Source organism: Nylanderia fulva, unplaced genomic scaffold (assembly GCF_048542155.1).
Source record: "Nylanderia fulva isolate GAGA-0341 unplaced genomic scaffold, ASM4854215v1 Scaffold162, whole genome shotgun sequence".
Classification (NCBI taxonomy): Eukaryota; Metazoa; Arthropoda; class Insecta; order Hymenoptera; family Formicidae; genus Nylanderia; species Nylanderia fulva.
Genome location: NW_028189857.1, coordinates 146,024 through 159,502, shown reverse-complemented (window position 1 = coordinate 159,502; position 13,479 = coordinate 146,024). Strand labels below are relative to the sequence as shown.

Sequence of the window (13,479 nt, the reverse complement as noted above, 5' to 3'; positions counted from 1 at the left end):
CAAGAACTTAAAAATATTTAAGCTTGACTTTACTTGTATGATCAATATATTGATTTCGATTATTTTGCACCGTCGGTGCAATAGTCCATATGATTTCTGGTTCGTGTGTTGTAGATTTTGTCAATACCATAGTTTCTGTCATTTGTAATTTTGTTGATGTCGTGCGATTACATAAGAAATTCTCTTTTGTAAGATCGTTCAACGTTACACCCTCGAAGTGTTTAGGATTGGCACAGATTACAATGGGCGCTCTATTGCCTGGCAATTGGAGCCATCTCCATAGATATTTTGTCTCACAACTGCAATTAATCGGGTTATTATTTAAACCACTGATTCTTACGAAACTTCCTCGTTCGTCCAAAGCGGCTAATAGCTGAGCTGATAAATTTGTAAGCTTGTTATCAGCAACATTTAATTCAACCATGGTAGATCGCGGTACTGGAAATAAGAAAGCAGTTGGTATCAAATCTATGGAAGTATTCTTTAGACCTAGGAACAATCTTAGTCCTCGCACACCAATCAGCAAATTCGAATGAATACTACGCAGTTTTTCCCCTCGCAATGTTAATTCTCGCAGACGAGGATGAGTATGTATTGATAATTGCTCGTTGCCTATTGATGAGTCTTTGATTTCAATGTCCAGCGTTTCTAGATTTAACATATTTTTCAGAATATTTTGTACATCAAAGTAGATTAACTTAGGATAATTGTAAGCATGTAAAAATCGTAATTTTGTCAACGATTTAAATGCATTTTTCTCAATTCTGGTGCTATTCGCTAAATTTGTCATTTTTAAAGAGCGTAACGTGACCAATCCATTGAAGCTGCTCTCGTTAATGTTCTTTACTTCATTATGAGAGATGTCTAGACTTTGGAGTACAAGCAGAGTTTTAAAGCTGCTGGTTAGATTTATGAAGTCTGTCAAACAATTTCTTGACACATCTAGACTTTCTAACATTGTAGTACGCTCGAACGTGTTGGGTTTAATATCTGTGATTGCATTGCCTGAGAGATTCAGATACTTCAGAAATGGCATCTCTATCCTAGAAATAGTTTTGATACTCGTATCGGCGAGATTCAACGATCGCAATATCTTTGCTTCGCCCAGAATGCCGCGTATCGCGTTTTCGTTTAGTGGATTTTCAGAGAGATCAAGTTCCTTTACGTTATTGATGATAACTTGCGTAAACATTTCCACTATTTGGTTGCGAGCTATTTTTAGATTAAGCAGTGATTGTCGTTGCAGAGCGATTGGTATCTCGTTAAAACGATTACCAGATAAATCAATCTTCTCAATGTTACGAATCCTCGATGGATCAAAGATAGTCTCGGGTAGCGAGGCAAGTCGATTATTGCATAGATTCAAAATTTCTAATCGATATAGACCTTCCATAGTACGTTCGTTCAGCGTTTCTAAAACATTGTTAGATAAATCTAGCAATTGAAGTTGCGTGGAATTGTGAAAGGCCAGCTCATCTACCTGTAACAATTTTATTATTAATAATGTAAGTTTTATTTGATTTTTTAATAAATATTTTTATTTCATTATTTTGTATATTCTCTATTTCTTCTTTTTCTCTGTTATATTTTTCCATTTTCTCCTTTTTTTATATTTTTCTCTTTTTCTTGCTATTACATATCACAATATCTTACCGATTCAATTCTATTATTGGAGAGATCCAGCTCGCGCAATCTTCCTATCTGCGAAAAGGCAAACTCGTTCACGTGATGTAACATGTTATCAGATAAATCCAACCATTTCAAAAATTGTAATGATTTGATAAAGTCACTGGGAAACTGGACAAATTTATTGTTTGACAGGTCAAGTCGTGTAAGCCTTGGATGTATCACAAAGGCAGTCGGAGACAATTGATTAATATAATTGTTGGACAAATCAAGAATTTCTAAACCAGTACCGGTGTTGAAGTGTTCGCCAATGAATAACGTGAGTTTATTACCGCACAAATTTAACGAGTAGAGATTAATGAGATTGACAAAGGCGCCAATATCGATGCGCTCGATGGCATTGTATGAAAGATCAATTGTTGTAAGATTGTACAGATGCTGAAAGGTGCCCTCATGAATTTCTTGTAGCTGATTGCCAGAAAGAAAAATTCTCTCTAGTGATTTAAGATTTAGCAGCAACACAGTCGGTAAGATCTTGAGTTCTGTATGCGATATGTCGAGATTGATCAAAGATGAGGGAAATACCGGCGGAAAACCACCATATAAGGGATTACTGCTGAGATTCAAATACTTTAATTTATTTAAGTATTTAAACGTTTCCGGTGATAATCGTTTTAGTTGGTTACCCGCCAAATTCAGTGAAAGTAGATTTCCCAGCATTAACTCAGTGATAGTTATCAATCGATTATATGATATATCAAGATTCAGCAAGGTATCTTCCAGATCAGCAAATGTGTTTTGCGAAATAACTGACAGCATATTGCCGGAAAGTTCGAGGTTGATAAGATGTTCAAAGTTATAGAATAATCTAGGCTGTATTTCGCGTATTAGATTATGTGCCAAGCCCAGACTCATAAGATTCGTCGATGTGGCGTGAATTAGTTCGCTGGAGAGTGTGGCAATGCGATTGAATTGCAGATGCAAGTGTGCTAAGGATGGTAATCGCATAAGTGCTGAAACTGGTACCAATAGAATGTTGTTGTCTTGTAAGGATAGCCATTTCAGTTTGATCAAACCTTCGAAAGATGATTCTTCGATCTATAAAAAATACATAAAAATTTAATAAATATTATTCTATTATTAATACTACATTTGTTTAAATTAAAAATTAATATTAATAATTTTATATTTTCATTAATTTAATTATAAAATATTTAACTCAATATACAATTGTATTTGAATTTAATAAGAATTAATGAAGATTTTATACTTTTCCTCTTATAATAATATTCTTTTAGAAATAAAGTTTGATATATTATATATTTGAAGTATCTCATTTTAATGTCAATAAACAAATATTGAGAAAAAAGCTATTTTATAGAAAAAGATTTTAAATATAATTAACTAACATCTAGAGGAAATATATATAAATTATAACTTTGGGTATAGATGAGAGAGGAGAGAGGAAAGAAAGGGGAAGAGGACAAAGTGGTAAAGGTGGTAGAGGAGTTAGCAAGATGGATGAAGGGAGAGAGAGAAGAGAGACGGAGGGAAAAGGAAGAAGGAGGAGAGAAGAAGGAAAAGAAAAGAGGAGAAGGTGAAAAAAGGGGAATCGGTCAAGAGGAGAAAGGAAAGAAAAAGGAAGGGAAGGAGAAAGAAGGATGCAAAAAGAGGAGGAAAGGAAAGAGAGGGCGGTAAAAAGCAAGAAGGAAGAGGAAGAGGGGGGGAAAGGTGAAAGAGGAAATGAGTAGAGAGGTCAGAAAAAGGAAGGAAGAAAAGGATGAAGATAGGAAGTACGAAGTACAAGAGAGTCAACGGGAGAAGAGGATGGATTAGTGGAATTTAGTGAGGGAAGAAGAGGATCAAGGAAGAGGCGGGAGGCAGGCTGGCGGAGAGGAAAAGAGAAGAAGAAGCGAGAAAGAAGAAGGGAAAAGAAGAGGAGGAAGGAGCCAGGGGAGAAGAGGAAGGAAGGGATGGTAGGAAGAAAGAAGATGTGCAGAAAAAGAGGAAGAGAAAAGAAGAAGGAAAAAAAAGAAAGAGGAAGGAGAAAAAAGATAGAAAGCAAAGAAAATGAGATAGAACAGATAAAAAGGAAAACAAGGGAAGAGAGAGAGAGAAGAAGAGTAAAGCAGAGGGAAGAGAGGAAATATGGAGGAAAATAGAGGAAAAGGAGAAAAGGAGAAGAAGAATGGGAAGAGAGAGAGAGAGGAAAGGGAGAGGAAAGAGAGGAATGGAGAAGGAAAAGGAGAGAAAAAGAAGAAGGAGGAGAAATATGATATGGAGAGGACTGGATGGAGAGGATCAAGAAAAAAGAAGGACGCTGATGGAGAAGATTATGGAGGTAGTGTTAGAAAGGGAAGTAGGAATAGCAGGGTCGAAGGAAGTGAAGGGGGATGACGGGAGAATGATGGTAATAGTGGAGCTGGAAAAAAAAGGGAAAAGAAGAAATTGTTGGAGAAGGGGAGAATGATGTGGAGGAGATGAGAGATAGGGGTAGATGAGGACTTAACAAGGGAGGAAAGGAGAACTAGGTGGCTAATGCTGGATAGAGCTAAGATGGAAAGGGGAAGAGGAAGGGATGTAGAAGTTAGAGGGGGAAGGATGTGGGTGGATGGAAATAAATGGGTATGGAACGAGGAAAGAGAGAGGTTAGAAGAAAAAAAGGAAAGATAGAAGGTGGAAAGGGAAAAGGGGAAAAGGAGACAGGAGAACAGAGACACACGAAAAGAGGTAAAGGAAACAGTATAGGGGAAGAGAAAAACGGGCAAGTAAAAGATAGATAAGGAGAAAGGAAGAGAGAGATGGAGGGAAAGAGAGAGAGAGAAGGGAAGAAGAGAAAGAGGGTAGGGGAAAGGGATTCAGAGAATTGTAAGGTCGCAAAATGGCCAGGTGAGAGAGGAGAGGAAAGAATAATTATGTATGTAATGGGAAAGGTGAGGGGGGAAGGAAAAGGGAGAAAGAATAAAGAAAAAGATTAGGAGAGAGGAGGAAAGGGAGTAGAGAGAAGGTGGAGAAGGTTTGTTTTTATGTTAAAGGTTGATGAGAGAGACAGGACAAAGAGAGCAGAGGACTGGGAAAGAAGCAGAGACAGGAAGCAGAAGGAGAGAGGGAAGAAGGAACAAAAGAGAGGAGAGGATAATAAGAAGGATGAGGAGAGCATAAATGCCGATAGAAGTCAGGAAGCGCAAAGAGGAAGGAAATAGGTAAGAAAGAGGAGAGAGAAAAGAGATATGTGATAAAAAATGGGAATAAAATGTAAATTGTAAAGGAATTGTATGGAGAGAAGAGAGAAGGGAGGATGTAAAGAATTTGGTGCACCCTTAAAAACAGCTCAGAATTCCTGAGGGAGCCCGGAATAAACATTCTATTCTATTCTATTATGACTTTGGGTAGAGATTGCGGTAAACTCTTTGCAAACTTTTTTCTTAAATAAGAACTTGGATATTTTGTGGTATTTTAATATTAGTTAAGATTAAATAAACATTTTTCCTTTTTGACATTTTTCTTTAAAACTCCTTAATTTCCGAAATATTTTATTTTAAATAAAAACTTATATACTCGGTTAGAATTATTGTGTTACAATAAAATAAAATATCGACGGCAATCGGAGCCTGTGCGGATGTCATGCACAAAATTAATAAATTAAAATGAGATATCAAATAAAACTCATTTATTAAAATCTAAACGTTTCAACCCACTTCGGGTCTTCTTCAGTAGCTGCAAAATACAAAAAATCAAGAAATCAAAAATAGTCGTTAAAATTATAAAAATATAAAATTCGTATACATACAATCTGCAAACAAAATAAATTCAAGATATGTTATTCTTCTCACTATTCAAACCGTCCGGCCGTCGGAGTGTCTCCCTAACGGTGACCATCGTCAGGAAGGAAGCAGAGCACATAAATGACTCTCTTACCAACACTCAAAGTCACAACAAGATTATATAAATTAAACGTAGAAAAATCCACAAGAATAAAAAAACGGAGAGAGCACTCACCCCGACAGTAAAAACAGAGAGAAGACGATGTTACATGTGACACATCACTCTAACGACTGCGCGGTATTCTACCTCGGCACAGTCGATACATATTTACGCAAAAAAATAAAAACAACTAAAAATCGGCGCTCCTATCAAAGATCTAACAAAACCACGGATATATATGATCACAGAGCTCGATTTTGGTAAATTTTTCTATTAAAAGAACAAATATATCATTTAATTTATCAGTATCACTGTGTAAATTTAAGTTATTCCTTTGACGTTTTATGTGGATCATTTCCGATATCAAACGTTTACCTAAAAAAGGCTCCTCGTCTAAGATTTTTACATCTTCCCAATTAAAATCATGATTTAGTAATCTATGCTTTGATATGACTGATAATTGTGACGCGTTTCTTTTTATATTGTTGCGATGTTCTTTCGTCCTAGGTTTTAACAATCTACCCGTCTGCCCTACGTACGACGCATCACAATCTATACAATCAATTTTATAAACTACATTGTTATGGTAACTTATCTTTGGTAACTTATCTTTGTGTACTTTGATGAATTTACGGAGACTATTAATTCCTGTATAAGATGGAATGACATCCAAATCACGTATTATATCGTTAAATCTCTTCGATACATTATTAATATACGGAATATTAAAGTACGAAACTTCTTTCTGCGTTAAAATCTTATCGTTGCTTATATTTGCTCTATTGTTATGAAACTTATTATTGTAGCAAAAGAACAACCTTTTTTAACCGTGTTTGTAATGTTTGAAATATCACATTGAGAGGTAATTATTAGACAAAAGAACTTCAATCATAGACTCAAAATTACTTTTATGGAATTTCGGATGAAAGAGCCAAAAAACTGTCTATGAGGCTGATGATGGTGCCTTTTTTATGGCAGAGAGGGTGCTGCGACTCAAAGTTTAAATATCTTCCTGAATACGTCGGCTTATGAAACAAATCAAACTCAATGCTCCCATTGTTCGCAATAATGGTGACGTCTAAAAAATTCAATCGGTTGTCAACCCCCTCCTCCATGGTGAACTGCAATCTCGGATGGAAAAAATTAAAAGTGTTTAATACAATATTAAGCATGGAGGGTGGGGCCGCCAACGCGATATCGTCAACGTATCTAAAATAAAATGGAAGTTACATCGGAATCGCAGCAATCGCCCTACTCTCCAAATCTTGTAACGTGATATCTGCAATGATCGGTGAGAGGGGAGAACCCATAGGCGTGCCAAAAGTCTGTTGATAACAAACATCATTAAACATAAATTAGGTCGAATTCATGATAAAACGAATTGCCAAAAATTTATCTCGTGGAATCGTACACTCTTTTTCAATATATTCCCATCTGTTTATCAAACTATCAATAGCCATATCCAATGGTACGTTAGTGAACAATGATGCAACATCTAGTGAAACTAGCTTCACATCACTATCCACACACAAACCATTTAATTTATCCACTAATTGAAAACTATCAGAAATATCCGAATCCGGTTTTGGAATGGCCTTATATATTATCTTGTGTAAGAATTTTGCAAAGTAATAAAGAGGTGTATTCTTTGATGACACGTAAAGGTCAATTCGGTTTATGCACTTTCGGCAGACCATCCACTCTCGCTAAGACCCCATCCGTGCAGTTCAGCGATTTATATGTTGCTAACAAAATGTAATTATTTATTTTCCATCTCATCAAAATCCGTGTAATTGATTAATTAGATTTCTCGTCGGATCTTTTTTGACAACAATATAAGTATCCCGGTCAGCAAGCAAATCAGACATTTTATCCACGTACATATCTCTGTCCATCGCGACCGTGACATTTCCCTTATCCGTCTTTATAAATAAAATATCCGGATTATCTTGGACGAATTTACCCGTCAATTTGTAAGCCTTAGTGAAATTATTTTTTGTGTGAACTTTTTCGGACATTGAATTATGGAATTTGTTTATTATGGGAAAGGCTCTATTTCTGACCGCAGATCGTTTTTCCACCGGAAGTTTAAAAATATTTTGTTCTATATTTTTCAACAATTCTATGGTGGTTTTATTTTTATCATTACTGGCAGACAGAAGTTCTCTCCCAACTACAACAAATCTCGAATTTTACGCGGTATAGATACAAATGATAAATTCAAAAACCATTTATCTTTTTTATTAGCAACAGGAATCAAAGAAGCAAAGAAAATCGGGTCCAAGGAAACGCTGAGAGATTGAGACGGCCCTGACTCACATGGTTTTAAAGAGAAAGAAAAATTCGAATCTGGAGACAAATTTGATAAATGACTAATGTTGGTGTGAGGCATACAGGATGTAATGTTGTGTTTATCATCTTTCGCACACGTATAATAATATTGGATAAGACGAATATTCCTGTTATTGAATTTACTTTGTTTATCTAAAAGCCATCTAAATTTGTCATCCAGTCCAACTTGCTCTTTATTATAAAAATAATGTAATGATCCGCTTTGCTCACCGAAAAACATATTACAATAACACACTGGGAGATCAATCGAGATGTAACGGACGAGTTTATAAATATCTAATCTAACTCTGTGAATCTGTCTATGAGCGTCATGAATTTCATTTTTTAATATATCTTTAACAGAACGTCTTATAATAAATTTGTGTTTCTATACAGACCTATAATGACATAAATTATTAACATAACGTGAAAGAAATTTTAGATGAGACGGTGTAATATCATGATTCAAACAATCTTTTAGGAATTTGATTCGCAAGTTTAATCTAATCAGGCTCTTGTTTAATTTAATCCAATCCTTCAAATGTTTGACCGCGCTCCAATTAAAACTGTGTCCAACGAATTGGAAGAAATTCTTCAACGGACGCATTGTTACAGCCAGCGTGAATTCAAAATAAAAACTTATATACTCGGCTCGAATTATTGTGTTACAATAAAATAAAATATCGACGGCAATCGGAACCTGTGCGGATGTCATGCACAAAATTAATAAATTAAAATGAGATATCAAATAAAACTCATTTATTAAAATCTAATCGTTTCAACCCACTTCGGATCTTCTTCAGTAGCTGCAAAATACAAAAAATCAAGAGATCAAAAATAGTCGTTAAAATTATAAAAATATAAAATCTAGCTCTGTGATCATATAAATCCATGGTTTTGTTAGATCTTTGATAGGAGCGCCGATAAGTTTTAGTTGTTTTTATTTTTTTGCGTAAATATGTATCGACTGTGCCGAGGTAGAATACCGCGCAGTCGTTAGAGTGATGTGTCACATGTAACATCGTCTTCTCTCTGTTTTTACTGTCGGGGTGAGTGCTCTCTCCGTTTTTTTATTCTTGTGGATTTTTCTACGTTTAATTTATATAATCTTGTTGTGACTTTGAGTGTTGGTAAGAGAGTCACTTATGTGCTCTGCTTCCTTCCTGACGATGGTCACCGTTAGGGAGACACTCCGACGGCCGGACGGTTTGAATAGTCAGAAGAATAACATATCTTGAATTTATTTTGTTTGCAGATTGTATGTATACGAGTTTTATATTTTTATAATTTTAACGACTATTTTTGATTTCTTGATTTTTTGTATTTTGCAGCTACTGCAAATTTTAATTTTAATTTTAATATATACAAAATTTAATAATTAAGTAAAGTGAACACATTATATTTGAAGATATGGATATTTGAGAGAGAGAGAGAGGGGAGAAGAGGGGGAGGGTGAGAGAGAAGGGAGAAGGGGAGAGAGGGGAGAGAAAGAGAGAGGGGGAAGAGAGACTTTTAGGCAGCAGGATGTAACATATTCTGAGAGTGATAGAGTAGACAGATAAAAGAAATAATTGTATACATACATATATAGAACATAAATTGCTTACATGTACTCAAAAGGGGAACAAATAAGTAACGTACACAGGATAAAATCGCCGACTGAAAGTTTGTCCGCTTTTGCCAAGATGAGTTCATTTAAAATGTAAATCTTTTTTAAATAAACGATCATTTCTTACCATTTTCTCTGCTTACTTTTTTCTTTTTCATGTTTACAGGCAGTAATAGATGTCTCATCACAGCTTCAATTTATATTTCAACGATGTTATTATCATTTCTTTTAATATATCAATATATTTTACAACTTGTATATCTCATTCGTCTGTTTTTATAATAAACCACAGGCTATGCCGTGTTGACATTCGTCTACAAAGAAGACGCGTTTTCAAATTTATTTTGACGGAAGCGGACAACTTATCATTCGGCGACTGCGCATTTTTAATGCTAATACTAATACTGGTGATACAACTTTCAAACTTTTTAATTCGGAAAATACGTAATGAAAAAAATACTTTACAGTGTTTTCAAAAGCTCTTGATGCGTGATTTCAAAAGATCTTATAGCTCAAGATGCAATAAATAAGCCTCCATTTAAAAATACATTTTATCATCTTTACATGATTTTGACAACAATATTCAGCATTCAGTAACATTAATATTACTCTATATAATGCGCCATATAAAACCCTACAACTTTTGTATGAAATATTTTTTTAAAAAATGCGCATTTTTCGAAATATTAAGAGGTTCCGATATTTTTGGTACGCCAGTATAATTCAGAAAATAGCCATAAAAATTTTCTGTAAATTGGAGACTTTTGATTAGGGACACAAGAACTACAACATCATAAATTTATGTAAATTGACTGAAAATAGGTTTTTTTTTATGAAGAATTGTGAGTTTTTTTTTATAAGAATTTTTATAGGAGTGCGTGATCTTTTTCGTTATGTGAATATAATAACATACCGTGCGCAGCGCATTAAGACTCAGATCCAGTCTAGTGAGAGCAGAGAGATTGGAAAATGTATTAATTCCGAGCTGACCTATATTGTTTCGGCTCAAATCTAAAACTTGCAGCTCAGTCAAGCTTGATAAATATTTTTGTTCTATTTCCTGCAAAAAATGAATTAAAGTTATTTGTAGATTGTCAAGATAAAAGATAAATACAGTATAGTCGCTGAAATAAAATTTTTGCAAATTTAGAAACAATATGATAGCAAAATATATTTACACATTGATGATAACTGAGCATTATCTGCGAAGATACTCACAGTAATCAGGTTGTCGGAAATATTTAAGAATTTCAAATTTGTTAAGTGTCTTAGCGCATTGGTGGGAAACTTCTGAAGAAAATTAGCTGAGAGATCCAATTGAAGCAGACTGAATACACCTGAAATAATCATGGCAATTTTTTATCATCGCAGTTTCATTAAAGAGTCTTTGTTAATGTATTTGCATTATCAAAGTACGAGACAAACAAAATATGTATAATAATAATAATACGGATTCTACGAGCGGAAGAAAATTCTTAATAATTCGTACTGTAATCCGTTTCTAACTTTACATAAAATTGTACTAGATCGGCTCTACTGCTCGCTTCGCGATCACATTAGCAAGTTCTAGGCAATAATATGAAGCGAAGCAATTTTATTGTCTACAAAGATTTTCTATTACATTTTAACATTAAGTGGTAATGCAAAAATCACGCTTATTTTTGCACATTATACAAATTATGCAAATATTTGTATTGAAAAATTCTATTTCACGTGTTTTGTTTACAAAATTTTTCCATTGCAAGTCTATGTAAAAGTTTTCCATTGATAACTTTTTTTTGTAAATGTTTTTAAATCTCTTTTTTGATAAAAAAAACATCTAAATGAGTATCTCTATGTACGAGGGCAGTCCGATAAGTACTTAGCCTCATCGCCCGATGGTGCCAGTATCGCAAGAGAGTTTTACTATCGTGTAGTACATTCTCGTAGACGGCTACTGTTAAAATTTCAGCCGAATCGTAGTTTTGTTTTGACCGCGTGTGGAAAGCGGGCGTGTCCGCGGATTTTAGAAAAATGGAAAAAGAGCAATATCGGTCGATGATTCGACTCTTGTTTTTGGAAGGGAAATCGCGCAGCGAAATCAAAGATGTCGAAATGAAGAATCTTTGATTTCGCTGCGCGATTTCCCTTCCAAAAACAAGAGTCGAATCACCGACCGATATTGCTCTTTTTCCATTTTTCTAAAATCCGCGGACACGCCCGCTTCCACACGCGGTCAAAACAAAACTACGATTCGGCTGAAATTTTAACAGTAGCCGTCTACGAGAATGTACTACACGATAGTAAAACTCTCTTGCGATACTGGCACCATCGGGCGATGAGGCTAAGTACTTATCGGACTGCCCTCGTATGTGCAAAATTCGGTATCGATAGATACAATAATTATTACGATAACTTCTGTTATGGAGGAATAGAGTATAGACTGAAATGCAAAAGTCGAGGGTAAATGGAGCTTTGCTCTAATAACACGATTGATTGTACAAAACTGATCTAATTTTGTAGAATGTTAAACTTATAAGAATATAAGAGTTTATTATACTTTGATGTCATTTTTCAAAAATCTCGCACATTTTTATATTTTATACTGTCAAAGCCTAACAAATCTCACGCGTTGATTGATTCAAATTTTTTTACACGTTTCTTAAGGCTCCTGACTCTTCGCTGCGGCCATGTTGGATTGTGGCGTCAGAGGCGAGAAAATACTCGCTGAAAATTCTAGTGTACCATTTTTATATAAGAAAATATTTTGATGAGTTATTGCGCTGCATACAATTGTACAAATAAGATCTATTTTGATTCTCGGGTTCGATTCCCGATTCAGTGACTTTCGGATTTATATTTTTCTTTCGCGTTTATTTCTTTATTTCTTTAGGGGGGTATATGGGTTTATAAAATTAAATCTCAAGTATGAGATATTTCATGTTTAAAAAAAGAAATCTCTCCTCAACGTTAAAAGTCGACTAAACTGGCAATCATTTATTATAAATAATTAGTTGAAATACAACGTTTCGGCTGTCATTGCAGCCCTTTTCAAGTAAATCTATAAAAAGTTACATAAAAATAATTATAATTTTGATACATTTCATCGCAACAATTAATTATAAATTCATATACAAAAATATGTTACATACCAAGAGAAAATGCAAAATAAATTAATACAGTAAATCAAATTCACTGCATACCTCCGACAACATTCACCATTGTTTTAATGAACAATGTAGAATTGACAGAAGTAAGCAAGAAATAAATAGATGTTAACAATTGGCAAGAATCTTAGTCAATACGCGTTAAAAAATCGAGACAAACCTAATGTGTCTTTCGCAATCTAAAACCTACTAACAAAGTCAAATAAATAAATAAATAGGTAAAAATAAAAATAATTTAAATAGCGTCAAGAACACGATCATTAATCTCACTAAAATTCTCGGTATTTTTCTGTAAATTAATGCTTTTTACTTTGTTTTTTTATATAAAACATTTCTGCAATTTCTCTTTTTCTTGTTTGTTTTTCTTGATGCAAGATCACCGGAGAATCCCAACGGAACTCATGATCGTTGCAAGTCCGATGCAAACTAACGACTGAATGCAATGTAGTGTCTTTTTTGATATTATTTCGATGTTCTTTGATGCGCGTTTTTAAATGTCTCTTTGTCTGTCCAATATACGTAGAATCACAATTCGCATATTCAATTTTATATACGACATCGGTTCTTTTTAAGTTGTCTATCCTATCTTTTCCTCTTTTTATCAGTGTGTCTAATTTTTTTGGAACGGTATATATATACTACATCAATTCCATTTTTATTCATGCAACGCGTAATATTCTCGCTCAAATCTCTAATGTAAAGCAACACCATACAATTTTGCGCATCAAATTTATTTCGGTTGCATGAGCTAAGATTACCGCCAAATTTAATTGCCCTAAGTCTTTTGTTAATATTTTTGTTTATAACAGTTAACGGGTAACAATTATTACGAAGAATTCTTCT

The 13,479-nt window shown here is 34.4% G+C and overlaps 1 protein-coding gene and 1 pseudogene across 3 annotated transcripts in view; both read right to left on the bottom strand.

The window, feature by feature from the left end:
- The window catches only part of LOC114943642 (uncharacterized), a 139,029-nt gene that overhangs the window by 4,307 nt on the left and 121,243 nt on the right, over positions 1-13,479 (bottom strand). For 2 of the 3 annotated variants that reach the window (XM_085480953.1, XM_085480954.1), the window contains 4 exons: positions 10,709-10,827; positions 10,404-10,550; positions 1,654-2,724; positions 34-1,480 (listed from right to left, as the gene is read on the bottom strand). In XM_085480953.1, coding sequence (XP_085337079.1) covers positions 34-1,480; positions 1,654-2,724; positions 10,404-10,550; positions 10,709-10,827 — 2,784 coding nt within the window. The remainder of the gene's footprint in view (positions 1-33; positions 1,481-1,653; positions 2,725-10,403; positions 10,551-10,708; positions 10,828-13,479) is intronic. The other variant, XM_085480955.1, reaches the window with a different exon arrangement.
- Positions 5,609-7,631, bottom strand: LOC146723879 (uncharacterized; annotated as a pseudogene).